The sequence below is a fragment of the Stegodyphus dumicola genome, chromosome 9 (genome assembly GCF_044657685.1).
Source record: "Stegodyphus dumicola isolate Sdum_Otavi_A_Nest chromosome 9, ASM4465768v1".
NCBI classification, from domain to species: Eukaryota; Metazoa; Arthropoda; class Arachnida; order Araneae; family Eresidae; genus Stegodyphus; species Stegodyphus dumicola.
Genome location: NC_140776.1, coordinates 49,951,961 through 49,970,702, shown reverse-complemented (window position 1 = coordinate 49,970,702; position 18,742 = coordinate 49,951,961). Strand labels below are relative to the sequence as shown.

Below are 18,742 nucleotides of genomic sequence, written 5' to 3'. Positions count from 1 at the left end.
ATTCTTAAAAGTTATCTTTTTAATATTGGCTAATAATGGCACGACAGAAAATATTTTGGACATTCGGAAAATTATTTCTTAGTTGTTCTTTCCATATTAATTTACTACATTTTTTTTTCTAAAGTATTGACTTAACTTTCTATAAACTTTTTTGTTCTTAATTGTTTTATATTGTTATTTAGGTCATAAAAACGTACGTAAACCCACGTAAAGGTTTTTGTCTTTGTGTGCAGTGCCATAAATTATGTTTGCGACATAATTTATGGCACTACACACGATATTCTCTTTCCATAGCCCCTAACTCTCAAAGTGTTTCATCACATTTCCGCATTTCTCACCAGGTCTCCAAATTTCCTGAGATTTTAGCCTATATGAAGGTAAATGTTTCTTGCAGTAAATGAAATTTTTTAAATTTAAGTTGTGCAAGTTCCATTCGCTCCTATGTTGAAAACCAGTCCTGCAAAGAAGATGAATAGGTTTTCGGAATACTGAAATAAAAGGTAGCAATAAACTGTATTTTGAATCGTCAGGAATTCTTCTTTCTCGGTTTCTTTGCTGTCAAAAAAGACAATTATCATTCTTTGGATATTTTTTATACCTGTGGGTGATTTTGGTTTTGTTTTGGAAAGTCTGTCGTTTTGTTTGACTTCTCTGAATGCCGGCAATTAAGTCAGTGTTTAACTTTCACACAACTTAATGTTTACTTCACATTATTTAACTTTTTTTAATAGACCTTTTTAATAGACTTTATTAACTGATAATAAAGTCGATTAAAAAGTTACCAAACCAATAGCGAAAATACCTTTTTGTACATTTTTCCAGTGTTTATTGAATAATTTTGCTTAGTCATTTAAGCATGTTGTGAAATCTCACGAACAGTTGAATTTTAGTCGGATCATATTTAAGAGATAACATTCCTTTGCCTATTTGATCGTACCTGCTTTGAATGCACTCTTTGATGAGTTGGAAAAGTTGTTATCATCTAGCAGTCCTCTTCTACTTCAAAGATATTTATAGCACTCGTAAGTACTTTAAGTAAGTACTTAAAGTACTTGCGAGTAATAATAGTATTAAGTAAAGGAAAGGCACTTTCCCCTTATACTTCCTTCTCCGTGATAAGACACTTTCGCTGAACTTCTTCTAAGGCGGGTTTAAAATTTAATAGTTTTTGTTGCTCCATTTTACTCTTACGAAGAGGTATAACGTAACAACGGGCACTGTAATTTAGTTTATACTTTAATATAGGTCTGCTTTGAAATATCATCTTGAAATCAAATGATCGGGAACAAATTTTTGTGTAATTGTGCTTTTTACCTACATGATTTACAGCCTTGCGAACTATCAGTTCTAAAATCCGTCCCGATTTCAAATGCTTGCACCATAAATTGAAATTTTAAGTGTGCGTTTGATTTCCGTTGCCAGTTAAAGTTAGTTGCTTAAATTATTCTCAGCTCAGTTTCTTAGGTAGAAAAGCCAAATTTCAGCACACATTTAGTAAAAGTATTCTAATCGTAACCTCTGACTGCTTATTTTACGCCAGTTTCTATTTTTCCATAATAATAGTATTATATCATTAGCCCCTGAAATAAAATATTTTTTGAAAAGAATTTACTTTGTTTCTGTCCGAGGAATAAATATTTTAACAACTGATTTTTCTGTGAGAGTTTTTTGACATTGTTTCCGAAGCGATAAGAATGGTAAGTGCATTGAGAATGGTCTTTAAAACCACTTAATTTTTCTTAAATAATGCCACTATATTTTCTTTCTGTTTCTCTACTATGTAAAGCTCTAATTAATTTAATTTCCTTAAAAAGTGACAAAGTTCTTAATTCAGTTGTTGATATAAACCAAGAATTAAGGTAGTTTGATTACTGCATTTATACCAAAACCTTTTTTGGTTTATTTCAGTCGTTCCAGTCTTCGCCAGAGGTCGGTCAGCGTCGAAAGACAACCGAGCCTTCGAAGACGAACGAACGTGATAAAGCAGACGAAAAATCATTCCTCGCTAGAGGATGCTGCCATTCATTCGAACAACTGCTCTCTCTAGGAATTTAGAACTTCACGGAACACCAATAAAAACGTCATATAAAGTCATTGCATATCAACGCTATTTCATTTCCTTTTTCTTTTTTTATTAACATTATTTATTTTAGTTCAATTTCGTGTGCTAATTTTCTGCATAAATATTCACGCTTTATTCAGTTCATTTCATTAAAAATTGGCTTTACTCATTTACTAACAGAATGAAACTTTATCTTTTTTTGTGAATGTATTTTTGACAATTATAAGAAAATGTTTAAGTAAGTGATTGAGCACAAGATGATGCCATAAGAGTTTTATTAAAAATCTCAAAATTCAGTTGAATTATTATTTTCATAACTATATTAATGAAATCTGTAAAATAGAAAACTGTGTTGTGTTTCCATGTGTGTAAGAAGAAAATGTTCCAAAATCATAACTGATTTCTTCTATTTACATGTTAATTTTTTATTATTATTTCGATGGTTAATTTTCTTATAATGGAAACTGATTCCTGTGAAATATGTGATATTTTACCAAAGATAAGGTCATATTTAATAATAATCAATAATAATTTCCGGATAATAACTCTGGGAAAAAAGATTCTACGCTCCAAATATGTTACGTTAAATAAGGGAATTTGATTTGCAAAGCAGCATTTTATTTCATGGAATGCCATTAATTTCTTTAACTCTGTTCTGAAATATTTTATCAAATAATTATTGTAATCTTCTGAAATAGAAGATAATCGACACTGTGACGAGATGTAATATTCCTAAACGATTTCAGAATGTACTCAATAGGAGAATTCATTCAAAGAGTATTGAAAGCTTGTTATTGAGTTACTGGTTACCTAAATTCATTGATAAAACGTTGTTGCGTGTATGTGTCAAGAAATTGTGATGGAATTCTCGTAGAACTTCAGTGTCATGTTGGCATTATAACTTCGAAACATTCCTGTTATTATTCATAATCTGTTGTGGCATATTTAATGTATTTGTATGAAGTTCAAGAAGTACTTTCCTTTAAACAAAATGTGTCATCAGATTGTGAAATTCATAGAACTGCTGCTCATTTGACGTCTCATCGGGCTGAAGTTAACTTATAAAGAGTGGCAAAACAGCCTACAGTGAAAAAACTCTTATTTTGCATATCACAGAGACTTACAAACCTTGATAAAAAGTTGAGAGTTATCACATGACATATGTATACGTTCATTGTGAATATCACAACAGTGTTGTATCGTTTTCTGTTAATCACAAAGATTGTGAGTTTCCTATCGTATATCACTTGAAACATTTGTTATGCATTTATTAATACAGGTAGTGGTCAATATCTAAAGTATTTATTGGAATTCATAAATTGAACAGATTCATATAATCTAGCTAATTTGAATGAGGCAATGAGACAAATATAAGAGAAGACGCCGTGTATGTAACCGTATAAGAAAATTTAATTCTTTGGAAAGAAGATTAGAAGGGTGGTTAGCTGTGGCTTTAATGCTACACAAATATCAATTACTGAAACGAGAGACTTAATCTTCATGTATAGTATATAAATATAAATTATCTGGTTAAAAATCAGTATTCTACAATCACATTCTGTAACTGGAAGTTCTTAAACTATAAGTAAATAACATTAAATGATGTTGTGTACTTCTATCTGTTACAGAAATTCCTAATCTTCCCCTTTTATTTTATTTTTTTTTTAAGTATTGTGGTGCTGTTTTAACTTCTGTAATGTAAATGAGCAAATGTCTCTGGTCTTTCAGATGTCGAATATTATTTGTAATAAAACTGTTAATTAAATTTTGTGGGCTGTGTTTTTATTTTTGTGCATTCTACAAATCAGTTTTTTTTTTTTTTTTTCCCCCCCAGAGAGAGCTTTTAACTGAATTTTGGCTATTTACAAACTTTAGCCTTGTATATTTTAAGTGGTAAGTTACTGCAAGTTTAGACAAAATTCAATCAGTTCTACATACACCATAATTAGAATTGAGTAAGGTTGAAAATATAGATATATTTTGAAATTTTAATTTTTATAGTGAAAAGGAAAATGGAAGCGTTTTCGAACTTGTATTTTTTAACCGCTAGTGCAAGCTTCCCCCTCCCCCAAGAATGATTACATTTGTTAATAAAGAATATATTCTTTCTGGAAGAAAAAAGTTCTGCCTTTGCTAGAACCTCACAAGCAGTAATTTTACAGCATTTATCTAACAGAAATTGCGGCGTTTATTTTTATTCCCCTCACAAATATGCGGTTTGCTAACCGTTTAGATCAGGGATGGGCAAACGTTTTCTGTCGCGGGCCAAAAATAGAAAAAAAAAAAAAATTGGCGGGCCAAGATAAATTTTTCTAAAATTTTAAAACAATATACAAGTATCGCAATTTAAATATTTTTAAAAGTTCCTTATATTGACTTTCGAAGTGAAATGTACTGATTCTAAGGAACAAGGCTAAATGCTTATCTGTCAGTCTACTTCTGAAATAATTCGTTTTAAAGTTCACAGTTGAAAACACTTGTTGACATATATAAGATGAAGCAAACATAGCACTGATTTTCTGGGAGTGAGATACTGATTTTGGGAAACTTATAAGGTATTACTCCCATCTTCTTGGCATGCCTTCGTGGTATGGTGGTCTGCACGCTCAGCGCGTAATTGGAAAGTCCGTGGTTCGATTCCCGGCGAAGGCGTTGCAAATTTTTCATTTCTTCTGCTTCCAAAAAATCCTAATGTCTCTACAAACTTACTTTCGATAATGATTTGTAAAACTTTAACTTTGGTGTATTTAGAAACAACTGCTTGAGATGATGATTGTTAGATTGCAACTTACTTTATTCAAGCTGCAAATCTGACCTCACTGCTTCACAATTTACATTGAAAGGCATGGAAAAGATATCTAGTTCTTTTTGAATGGCAGTGAAATCTGCGTTCGAACTCAAAATGCAGTTTTTTCAAATAATTTTCATAATTCTTGAGCTTCTCTACATTTGCTAAGGGTATTGAATTTAACCTCGAGAAACGAGACAAGTCGTTCTTAGCTAGCTGCCCAGTAAAAAGATTAAGTTTCAGTTTAAAAGCTTTGAGATGGCCCCAGATATCGTCGATAAATTGATTTTTTCCCTTACATCTTGACATTCAAGTTGTTCATATGACAAAGAAGATCTGTAAAATATGTAAAGTCCGAAAGCCATTCATATCTTCTAACATTTCGCACTCCGCAGAAGACTGTTTCTCATGGAAGAACGACACAATGTCATCTTTCAGCTGCCAAACTCGCTCGAAAACACATCCTCCACTAAGCCACCTTACTTTCGTGTAATACGGTACATCAGAGTATTCAGATTGCACGGAGTGAAAAAAATCTCAAAATTGCATGTGAGTAAGCCCACGAGATCGAATAGTATTTACAGGCTTCACGACTGCATCAAGCACGGGTTTCATATTCAATGCAGATTTACACAGAGCATCTTGATGTATAGTACAGTGTAGAAAAACAACACAGTTCACGTGATAGTTTCAATTAAAGAATCTAAGAAATCCAGACTTTTTTTTCCCTCTCCTGTTTGGTGCTTCATCGGTTGTAATATTACATATATTTGTTATAGGCACTTTCAAAGTTAAAAGCCCTTCCTGAAATTCATGAAAAGTATCACATCCCATTGTAGTCCCACTTAAAAAACGCATGCACGCCAGTTCCGCGTTAATTTCAAAGTTCTCATCAATAGCTCTTATAACTAATACTAATTTAGCAGTATCTAGCTATGGAGCAAAATTTAAGCTGACCAATGTTTCATTCTAAATTGTGATGCCAAACTTTTATCGATGTCTTCGATTCTAGAAGTCACCATTTTTCGAGATAAGCTTACAGTCTCAATTTTTTTTTTTTTTTTTTTTTTGTCTGGACATAAAACATCACAAGCTTGGAGCATGCGTTGTTGAACGAACTCCCCATCACTGAGAGCTTTATTAATTTTAGCAATATTGTACGCTACAACGTAACTTGCATGTGTAGCTGCTTCTCGGATACTGTTTACCTTCTTGGGAAAATTTTGTTGGCCTCATAAGTTTTTACAAAGACTTTGTAAAAACATTTTTTGCATTGTGTTTTCTTTCATATTCGGACATTGCTTCGTAACTGGAATTCTTATGCTTAGATGTGAAAATGACGGGAAATGTTTTATTCTTTGAAGACTGCTACTGCTTCATTGCAGATGAGACACACTGGTTTGTCTTTTACAACTGTAAAAAATTATTTCCAGGTCCGTTCATCATTAAGCACGGTACTCTGAATCGACTTTATGTTTTTTAGTAGCCATTTTGGGGTTGAAATATTTTACTAATAACCCAAACAAGCTCTAACTACTATATACTTTTAATAATTTTACTACTATTCACAATGATGCTATATGTCCGCAATCCTTCCATACACGATCAGTAATATTAGATAATTTGGACCTTAACATGCGCAGTCTGCCACATGTGAGGTCGAATTCACCTGTAAGAGATTCCCATATGTCTGCTCCTCGAGAAAGAGATAACGCTTGTTGGCGCCAATCTACAGCTATATCTAACAAAGAACTTCCGCTTTTAACACTTTATCGCTTGAAAGTTATCTGTGCTTGCTATTTCCGTCGATTTATGTTTTGTAAAATAAAAATTGAGAAAGTAAAAAGATCATCAGTCTTTTGGGAAAAAGAAAGAAACAAATAATATTTAAGGCTAACGCCCCCCCCCCCAAAAAAAAAAAAATCTGAAGAGAGTGGCTATTTTAACAATGTAGGATGTGAAGAGATATGTTTGAATGAATTTTTAAAGTTTCAAGAAATTATCATTATTTATAAAATATCATCAATTTAAGGGGAAAAAATGAAGATGTTTTAAAGAAAAATGTTTGAAAAATTTGATCATATACTGAAATTCAAGGTGTTAAAGTAAGTGAAACTTACATTGTTCGCTTAACCGAAAGGCAACGTTTTAAACGTTTGTTAGGCTTTCTAGCATATTTAAAATCGAAAGAATGCAACAAAAATTAATTAACCAAAGCTTATACAAAATATGATGTCGCTTTCACTTCGAAAATATTCTTTCAACTGTCAAATGATCAAACTACTAAATTTCCAACTGCTAAATTTTCAGTATGTGGAGATGGAAAAAGAGAGAGAGGTTTGAAACCCAAATTTGAAAGTAGGGTGATATTTTTCCTTTCGAAGGAGTTATGCCTTATTTGATGTTAGTTCTCATTTCAGACTTTATAAATGAGAATAACGCTTGAGCTTTACGCAAATCCTTGCTAAACAGTAATAATTGTGCCAACAATAAAAAATGTTCTGTGATTTATGCAAATATTTAAAAATTGTTTCTGTTTTAAAAAATATAATTGTTATACATCATAATTTTTTAAAACTGGTATAAATGTGGCTAGAAGACGTACAGGCAGCGCCGGATTTAGACTTAATAAGGCCCTGAGCTATTTTGAGATTTTAGGCCCTTTAAAAGTCTGTTATACTATATTTTAATACTATACTTTTCTTACACTTAAATTTTTTCGAGGGGGGGGGGGCACAGCGTTTGTAGCTTATGCGTAAATCCTGTACTGCACCTAGGTCACTCCATTGGGTATAAATCATATTTGTAAGCATACAAATCTTATATAATGATCGGACACGGTTTCAACTTTACACTAGGGTAGCTTCAAGAGTCCAACATATTATTAGCTCAGCATGAAAAGGTCTGAGAAGTCACTCTGCACCTGAATGTCATGAGACAGTGTTGCAAATGGTAATGATAGAATAGTGAAATACCTATAGTATTGATTTAAAAAAAATATAAATACATATCATTATTTTTTGTTCAGAACTGCTCACTAATTAATTACCAAAAATGTCTTTGTCGAAGTTCTTGAAGTGTAGAATTCGTTAATCGCTATTCCTGTAAAATGCAAACGATCATCAGTGGGATGTGGTGCCATCTCTTGGTGACTATGATTACTAAACGATAATTTACTTTCGTTATAAGGTTAACTTTCGCTGAAAAACAATGTCTATCGTTTAGAAGTTTTTATAATCTGGAATATACATAGATCTTATTGTAGATATGTAGGTTATATACACATATTTATTAAACATGGACTACAGGCAAAGCCGTCCATATCGATTTTAATCTCAAATTTGAGTTCTATAATACATTTTATCCTTTTCATATGATAAGATATATTAACTTTTAAACCTCTCTTTCCCTCTTTCTCTATTTTTTTTTTTTTTTTTTTTCCCGAACCTTCTCAAATACAAGCAAACGAAAGCGGTTCGTATGCTTGTATCCTAGATACAGTTCTTATTATACGTATTAAAAAAAAAAAAAAAAAAAAAAAACTCTACCCCAATAATTAATTAATTCTCTTTTGACAAACGTTTTCTAGACATTTTCATGAGCAGAATTTGTTAAAATAAAATATGTTTAGAGAATTCAAAAACATAAAAGTTTTTTGTTAATATTTCAATAAGGAAATTTACAAAATATTTTGGTTTTCCTTCCTATTGGGATAATGGAAATCTGATGAGTTTGCTATTGAAACTAACGACGTGAATACAAACTTAAACATTTATTTATTTTATCAGACGGAATATACGATACTATTTAATATAACAGTCTCTTTAGTTCCTTATATTTTAGACAGCACGTTTTTTAAATGTTCCTGATGGAATCTAACAAATTTTCCAGTAGCATGGACTGGGAGAAACGCATATATTTCAAGATGCTAAGGCAACTACATACAGTCAATACACAAATGGTTGTATTATAAGAAATGCTTTTCTGTCGTGCAATTTCTAAAGCAGAAGGCGTTTCATGATCAGGATGTTCTCCATACTTCACATTCTCTGAGATTATTTCAGGGATAAAGCGTGCATTGATAAACCTAAGAACATTGACGAACTCATGTTATTATTATAAAAAATAAATCCAATTATACAATCAACAAGGCATGGAAAGCATATACAGCAGACTAAACCAGTGTTGTGCGGTGTACAGAAAGCGCAGAATTCTTATGAACATGGAGAGAAACTAATATTTTTGATACATTTGTCCATATAACTGCCAAAACTGGAAGACGAGAGCTAAGAAATTTATCTTAGAGAAATATGTATTCTACAAATGTTTATTTATAACTGTCAATACCTTCAAAAATTATGTAATGTTTTGCAATATGATCTCTTGAAAAGATATTTTTAAAGTTTGAAGACCATCCAAACAGTGAATTTATACAAACTCGGACAGATATAATATATTCTAATAAACAATTACCTTTTATAATTCATAAAACATTTAGCGACTACTAATTATGTTTCGCTATTTTCAAATGAATCAGGCAAGTAATATATAACGTTGTCATTAAGATTTATCTGCAGTCGGGCTCTAGTAGGTTAAACGAACTATGTTACAACTACTTGCTTTTAAATCGCTGAGTTTATTTATCAGAAATTCTGTAAATTTGTAAAAAGTATGAAATAAACCCAAAACGAATTCGATATTTAAAATTTGGCTTTGATGCGCACGTATTGAGATTGAGGACTGTATGTATATGTATGAGGAAAATGTATTCAAAATTTGGTGGTACCGGGGGTGCGGCGTCGTTTTTCCAGAATGCAGATATACATACATATAAATGCTTCATTATTTATTAATAGATATAATAATAATTTAAACGAATTTAAATCAAATCTGAAGCCAAGATCTTACTGCCGAGACAGAAAAAAAAACCTAAAAAATACCAAGAATAAAACTTCATTTATTTATGTCTCATTCAGAGATATTACATTTAACTGCAGGTTAATGAAACAAAATGCATTATTATTAATTTCAATTTGTATTTTAAGCAATATATTAAACATCTCGTTAATGTGTTTTTTGTTTATAGCAAGTATATTTGGTTTTCTAGGAAAACAGAAAATATTGCATTTTGACATTTTCATTTTGCATTTTATTTCTTATATTCATTATTTGCACTTTTATCATTCTTTTAATTTTGCTTCCAGTAGTAAAATATAAGTAGTAAAAATATGTTTTTTCATATATAAGTATGTATCCAATTAAATAGGTATATTACGAAATTTTACGAATTTACGATTTATTGTAAGTAATTCCTTTTTGCTTTAACAATATCTTTCCATCAAGATTAATGATAACTCTTATTCAGAACAGACATTTTATTTAAGCTTATTTATTTCACATTCTCATCAGTAGATGGCGACACCAGACTTCTCAGTTTCGTGTTTGCAGGATTAACATTGCGGCGAAATTCGAGAGAGAGTGCGTAAGACGAAGTTCTTAATTAGTTTTCTCTCACGAAAACTCAGTTGGAGTATTTCCTTACGTGAAGCCCCTCATTGTGTCATTTAACTAAGCAGGATTTTCGCAAATTTTGCGATATTACGGCATAATGTGAACGATTCGATTCGATAGAAGGGCTAAGTTTTATGACTGAAATGGAAACGGAATATTTGATACCCAAATCACAAGTATGGGCAATTTGACTAGAAAAAAGCTGGACGAATTTTTCTAATAAAAGTTATAACTTGCGTGAAATTCAGTGAAATGTATTTTCATACATCCTCTTTACCCATTTTGGTTCCTTTCTTTGTTTTTGTTATGCTGATAGATGCTTACTGGTAAATGGTTACGTATGGCATACATGTATTTTGAATGTTAGCTGTCAAAGTTTTTAAAACATATATTGGGAATATCGTAAGCATTACGGTCTAAAGAGTCTTTAAAAATTTCAAACCTTATCTTTTTTATTTTTTATAGTGTTACTATAAAAATTGACATAATGATAAAAAAGCAGCATATTGAACACGAAAGGTAGTTAAGAAATTAAATCTTAATTTGCATTTTTATTGGCTTAAAGGGCGTTAGCCCAGAAGGGCTATTAATTTCTTTTTGGCATTTTGCGTTGGTTCACTATAAATGTCCTTTCACTTTTCAAATTGTTTCCACCAAATATTAGAGCCCTGCATTATATTTAAAGAAATTAAATAATGAAGAATCTGCATAACTGTATGTATGTTTCTCGCTTTGTGATAAAACAGCGGCACCTAAACCCATCAAATTTTTGATTCACGCACGTTTCCACCCAAGTATGGATATCCGGAAGCACAAATTTGGAATTCGGAATTGGTTTTATAATCTATTTCATATTTTGTAAAACTTTAACGAATTTTTGATTAACAAACTCAACGATTTCAAAGCGAGTAGTGGCAACACTGTACGGGGGAAAAAAATTATCTCCAGCGCGTATTTGTATCTCTGTGTATCGAAAATTCTTGCTCATTTTAAAATTATTTTTCGTTAACTGAATTATATGGTTTTTAATTGCGAAGAAAAATAAATAAAGGTAACACACAAAGCGTTGAAAAAACGCCCATTTGGGGGGGGGGAGTGTAATGTAAAAACTGAAATTTCTTTATTTTTATTTTTTATTTATTTATTTATTTATTAACGATTTAAAGCTGACAAGTAGCATCCTCCCCTCTCTCACGAAATTGGAAATATGACTTTTGGTAACACATTTAAAAAGCAGGAAGTTATGAACTACGCATGTTTGGTGCTTTTTCGTTTCGCATCTGCCACGCTTTTATCGCCTGTGAAATAGAAGCCGAAACCCAACGATAGGACCATCTGGGGACTATGTGTATTTGTGAACAAGAATAATTTAAACACACACACGTATTGTTACAATAGTACTGGCAAAATGTGTGGCAGGTGCATAGCGTAAACATACCGTATTTATATATTATTATTACACACGTCTCGAAACAGCGAAGTTTATATAAGATATTTTTATTTGTGAAGAACTGTGAATATTTAAATAGCGCTGGTGGTAATTATCTCGATTTTGTTAGCTATTACTTTAGTTACTGGACAGCTGAATTCAAGAATTCAGAATGTATATTACTCGCATGCTTGCTGCCGCCAAAAATATAACTGGTCTCTTGAGATTATGTTAAAACATTTTGTAAAAGCGTCATGAATTAAACACCCCGAATTTATAAAGAAAATTATGTAAAGGACAGCAATCGCCGACGTATTTACGAGTGCAAATGCGGAAAACCGTGACGACAAAACCTTTTATCGGTCCCGTTCCGCGTCCAATTTTTCCTTTCTTAACTCCAAATGCAATATATTTCCATCAAGATTAGCCCAGAAGGGGTATTAATCTCAAAACGGCATTTTGTGTCGAATCACTTTAAATGTCCAAATCACTTTTCAGATTGTTGCCACCAAATATTATATTTAAAGAAATTAAATAATGGAGAATCTATATGAATGTATGTATGTTTTTCGCATTGTGAAAAAACAACGGTGCATAGAGTACCGTAATAACGCAATCCTCCATCCGAACATGGGCATCTGGAACCCCGAATTTGGAATTTATTATTTGTTTTATTGTCTATTTCATAATTTGTATAACTTTAGTGAATTTTTGATTTAAAATTACAAACATTTCAAAGCTAACAGTGGCTACACTCTGAAGAACTGTATAGCGACTATTCGCAGAGTTCTTGTACGTAAATAACAACTGCAGAGAAATGTTCAAATACCCTTTTATTCTAACTCAAAAATATATTAACAGTTGGACCCTCTCGGGCTCACAAGTAGCCTCGATTTGGGCTAGGGCCCACCAGCGGCCGAGCGGTAAAGTCGCTGAACACTGGTAGTTCGGTTCGAGGTTCGAATCCCGTGAACGGGCTGGCTGCATGGGTGTTTTCGTGGTTTTCCCCATGTGTAACGTGTATACGAGCCAGTTTCCCTTAGAAAGTCCTCCACGAAAGGCATCCCTCCCCTTAGGCAGATAGCCCTAGTGTGCTTTGCCGTAATTAAATACACACATACACACACACACGACTTGGGCTAGCTGCAAAATCAATTTGCCCTTAACTAAGAACCACAGGCGTAAACTAACAAGCATGTAATAAGTACTCCCGTAGAATAGCAAGCTTTACCTAATAAAAACAACGTGACCGAAAAGCAGAATACGCTGTCCTACTGAAGTAACTGAGACCTCAGTTTAATTATTAGTATCTACCTTATTTGCATAAAGCGTAAAACTGCAAACGCATTCTGATAGGAAAACGTAGGTGGGAAAATGAGAGCCTATAGGAAAGACGTGTCTTAAAATAAAAATAACTATCAGTGAAATAAAGTAAAACCCCACAAAGCTATTTTTTTTTTAAAAAATGTACTCTTTAGATACTTTATTTCTATTACATGTCATATGACCAAAATGAAGCAAAGATCTTATTATTTTTCCTCTCTGCTGGAAACTGGAAAAAAAAAGGAGAGAAGAATGTAAATAATGTTTATTGATTGAATTAGAGCGATGAAACAATATTATAATGTAATTAAGTTGTTTACCAGTTTAATAATTAAATAAATAAACGCAAAGTAGAAATGAATAGTTCTGTTTATCTTAGTGTCCTGGTAAAAATCATTTCATCGATCTTCACCCCACCATCATGAAAGTGAAACTGGCTATCTCTGCTTTAAAAGTTTGTCCATCAGTATTTTGATAGCATTAACCTTCAAACTATCAATGGATTTTATTTAAAATATAAATATAACTAGAACCATATAAATACTTACTTTTACAGAATTTTAATTAAGGCAAAAACTCATTAATAGTTGATTATCTGGAATCATACGCAAACATTCATTTATGAACTATTAATTCTATATTCATAATGTTTCTGGAAATTTGTTTCAGGAAGGTACAGGCAGATATTTTCGTCTGTCATTGTACTGCAACTAGAATTTTTTCTTCAATACCCTCCTAAGATTTGAAATTCTTCACAATGCATGTTAGTTGGAGTCATACGACTTCCTTTATTTCATCATTTATTAAAATGTTAGCATGCTTAAAATAATTCCATGTTACCTTTTCTGAGACGCTGTTCCAAGACTTAAATGTTGCCTGAAATCAAAATCAAGATTTGTAGAGACTTATTTCCTTACTCGGCGAGAAGTCTCTGTCATCTGAGGATTTCTGTCTTTTATTTGATGACATTATTCCAGTTTAAAAAATTCATTCTATAACATTTTGATAACATTAACTGACCAGCTGATCGCCGTGTATACAAACGGTACCTTATAAGGTTAATTTTTGCAAATGAGAGTCACTTATTGGAGAATCAGGTCGGCAATGCTTTTGAATACCCCAGTTTGTTGATTTAATTTAAAAAATAAATATCTTACAGTTCGCCAAATGGAAACATATGGTGCACCGAAAATAAAAACGTCCACACAATGCTCTCGAATTACTGAATTTCTTAATTAAGAATTCATTAAATTCGTCCAAAATACGAAATAAATAACTTGCTTGTGTGGAGGACTACGTGTTCTCAAAATTTAATGGCTCTGTATGCATTCGTTTTCCGACAGTTCAAGAAACAAATATATATACATTTATATATACAGATTTTTTATTGTTTAATAATAGAGGTTATTTGAACATTTCTATTAGGGATAAAGGTAAACAAATAAGAAATAAAAAAATAAAAAAACGAACAAAAAAGTCTGAAAGGTTTCAGATTTTAAATTAATTCCAAAGGGGGGTTTTTAAACGTTTTGTGTTTTACCGTTATTTATTAAATATTATGTTCTATGTACTCAAACCATAAAATCCAGTTCAACAGCAGTATCATAAAATAATTTTAAAATGAGCATATCTTTAGAATTTCCAACACAGAGTCTCGCGCGCTGAAAATACTTTTTTCCCCCGTACAGTGTTGCCATTGCTCGCTTTGAAATCCTTTAGTTTGTTAATCAAAAATTCGTTAAGTTTTTAAAATATGAAATCGGTAATAAAACAAATTTGGGCTTCCAAATGCCCATATTCGGAGGAGGATAACGTTATTCAAAATTTGATGGCTCTAGTTACTGTTGATTTATCTGAATACGAGAAACATTCATGCTGATTCTTCATTATTTAATTTCTTTAAATATAATGCAGTGCGATAATATTTGGTGGCAACACTCTGAAAAGTGAAAAACGCTTATAGTGAGTCAACGGAAAATGCCAAAACGAAATTAATAGTCTTTGTGGGCAAATTGCCCCTTTAAACTAATATATGGCTCAAACGTTTAATGACATCATTCGTTATTGTTTATTATGTTAATTAAATGGATAGCTCTAGGTGCCACCGTTTTTCCACAGTTCAAAGAACATACATACATACTATATACATACAGATTCTTTATGGTTTAATAACAGAGGATATTTGGCTTTTCTGCTGTGAGCATGACTGATAAGGCAGACACAAGAATACCGGTATAAGTATTTCAGATCTCCTCTCTAACATAATTAATTAAATGTAATTGTGAATAAAGTAATAAAATAACGAACATAATTTGAATTTATTAGCTCTGATCGCGTTATGATATGCAAGAAAAAATTATCGAAAAGAAAATCCGAGAATTCACTAAAAAAAACTTTTAAAAATACATCTTTTTATTTTATTTGTATGTAAAAGATTTAAAGTAATTCTAATTATTTTTAAATTATTTTTTTAGCTTCTGGGAATTAAAAGCGAATTTTACCCAACCGTACGTTGGTATAATTAAAGTTAACTAAAGATACTAAATGGAATTCGATGCACCGTTAGGAAAGAAAAGTAAACAAATAAGAAATACAAATAGTCACATGGCTCAAACTTTTAATTACATGATTCGTTATTGATTATTAAATGGAATTCGATGCGCCATTAATGAAGAAAACTAAACAAATAAGAAATAGAAATAATAACAAAACTCAAACTTTTAATTATAGCCTTCGTTATTTATTATTATGGTTACTGTTTTTAGTTCAGTAATCATTATTTATTAAATGTGATTTTCTTTTTTAAATTTTCAGATCAAATAAACACAACTGTTTAATAAGCCGAAAATACCCTAAACTTTGTAACCCTAAATGTACAGAATGAATAAGAACCTAAGTGTTCGCATTTAAGAAGTTAATCAATTTTTAACTGGAAATTAGTTCGCTCCACCTAAAAAAGAAACTGAATTACATCACAGCTATGGGAATAAAAGTTAACAGGAGCCAGATGCGAATTACGATATATCCGGCTGGAAGAAGAGAAGAAATTCTACCACCCCCTTTCAACCAATAAGGACAGGGCTGAGATTTGTTGCTATGGGTAGTTGCTGGTTGTTGCTAGGGGTTACATACAGTATATTTTGGGATTAAATGACTAATAACTGTATTTCTGCATTTAAAATGTAATTATTGATGAATAAAAAAGCACTTAAACAGATGATACGCAAGTATTACGTGTAACATAAAACAAATTCCAGTTCACTCATACTGTAACTACGCAACTCAGTGGTCTCAAATTTATTTGCATGCGGGCCGAATGAACAATCTGAAAAGAGATCACAGGGAACAGATTTTTTTTTAAACAAAATGAAAAATTTTATAAACAAACAAACAAACAAAAAAATCTGAAATCTTTCAGATTTTATATTACGCACAAAGGGGCGTGTTTTTCATTTACATACACATACACGTTATGAGAGCATTTGGACTAATGTTCCTCTGGGCTAAAAATGTTTAACAACAGCCTATCTTTTGAATTTCTGATAGATAGTCTCGCGGGCTAGAGATTTTTTCCCCCCTTACAGTGCTATCACTGCTCACTTTGAAATGGTTCAGTTTATTAATCAAAAATTTACAAAATGTGAAATGCACAATGAAATATTTAAAAACAGCATATCTTTAGAATGCCCGATAGACAGGCTCGCGCGCTGGAGACAAAAATGTTTTTCGCGTACAATGTTGCCATAGTTCGCTTTGAAATCATTGATTTTGTTAATAAAAAATTCGTTAAAGTTCTGCAAAATATCAAATACATAATAAAACAAATTCGAAATTCAAAATTTGGCCATCCAGGTGTCCATATTCGGGTGGAGGCCATGTTATTCAAAATTTGATGGCTCTAGGTACCGTTATTTCCTCAAAATGCGAAAAACATGCATACATTCATGCAAATTCTTCATTATCTAATTTCTTTAAATATAATACAGCGTGAAAATATTTGGTGGTGAAATTTGAAATTTGAAAAGTGAAACGCCGTTTTATAGTGGAAGACGCAAAAATGGCGAAACGAAATTAATAGCCTTTCTTTGCAAATTGTCCCTTTGAGCTAATAAAAATAAATTCGAAAAAAGAAATTCAATAATACATTTTACTTTAAATGCTTTGGGTCTCTTGTTGTTGTTATTGTTGCCATTCTGAACTATTAAAAAAAATATTGTAACTTTAACAAAAATTATTGTAACCCCAATAACAAAATTATCGTAACATTAATTATTGTAACCTTATAAAAACTTAACACCGGTCGAGATTACAAAAAAAATGTTAATATCTTATAAAAATATTATTCTTAAAAATATGCATATCTACTTAATAAAATAAAAATAAATTGACATTTCGATTTTTGACCACTACAGACGCATTCTGCTAATCAGTGTTTACATTTACAAGTAATGTTTTTGAAAATGAGAGTAATCAAAAACATTCTGAAAGATACCATTTAAACAGTCAAAAAAGTTCAGTTCTCTCCGTACGCTCGACGAGAGACAGACTCGACGACATCAGAATTCACACATGAACAATACTACTCCAGCAAGATCATTGGGGATTGAAAACTAGGGTTGAACGTTGTGCAGGACATATACTACGTTGGTTAGCCATTTTATTTAAAGCGTTATTATATTATATTAAAGCATTAGGAGCATACTAGTAACAGAATCATACATCAATGATTAAAATTATTTTAGTTTTTACAAAAATACAAATTTTGCGTTACATTATTTGCAAATACAAAACTTGCAAATACAAAACTTACATTGGGAAAAAAAAGGTTGTTCTTACAGAAGATGATAAAACACATATTTGTGTTATTTGTTGCTAAATAATGGCAGACGATATTTCTTAACCTCAGTTAATACTAAAAGATGTTTAATTAATTAAATTATTAATTCAACGAATAGTGTTTATAAGAACTATGGATTAAATACAGTGCGAATTACATCAAAAATATTTTTATTAAAAATTAATATAAATCAAATATACAATTATTAACAGTGCATATATAGTGTAATGCACTGCTGTGCAAATGTAAGTCTTCTCTGCTAAGGTATGGCAACGGCAATGCTATGTGAATGCGAGGCTGTTAGCAAGAAATTCCTGCTCATGAATTACATTTGGCAATTTCTCGCCTTTAGCAAAAATTGCTTGTTGGCGTTATAGTTACCGTATTAATTATACAAACATTTATAATAGTAAGTGTATCGGCCGGATTTAATTTTCCGACTAAAGATTGAAATTTAGCAATCTTACTCCAAAATACGAAGTCGTGAATTTTTTTCAACTGTCGCTAGGTACAACGTTTTTAAATATTTTAAAAAATACCTTTGAGAATCTATATTCACAAGATAGATTGTACATTTTCGTTGAGTCATTCCTTCGTTTATAAATAATATAAATGCTCTCTTTCTATTTATCAACGTATTACTGAAAATGCCAAATTGCTTAAACTTACTTGCTGTTTCGAAATTCAGTCTGGAGCCAAAAAAAAAAAGAAAGAAAGAAAAGGGATGTGTATTCATCCCCTCTCGCGTAAGCATGAAAAGACTGTTATGAAAGAAAATCTGACATTTTTGTC

General features: G+C 31.5%; 1 protein-coding gene and 1 long non-coding RNA gene across 6 annotated transcripts in view; one reads left to right on the top strand and one right to left on the bottom strand.

The window, feature by feature from the left end:
• LOC118188795 (thrombospondin type-1 domain-containing protein 7B-like) overlaps positions 1 to 3,832 on the top strand; it is a 1,066,734-nt gene extending 1,062,902 nt beyond the window's left edge. For 4 of the 5 annotated variants that reach the window (XM_085823427.1, XM_085823425.1, XM_085823426.1 and 1 more), the window contains one exon: positions 1,909 to 3,832. In XM_085823427.1, coding sequence (XP_085679553.1) covers positions 1,909 to 2,047 — 139 coding nt within the window. In that variant the 3' untranslated portion in view covers positions 2,048 to 3,832. The remainder of the gene's footprint in view (positions 1 to 1,908) is intronic. The other variant, XM_085823429.1, reaches the window with a different exon arrangement.
• The window catches only part of LOC146995341 (uncharacterized), a 470,439-nt gene that overhangs the window by 194,114 nt on the left and 257,583 nt on the right, over positions 1 to 18,742 (bottom strand). The gene's annotated exons all lie outside the window — the stretch shown is intronic.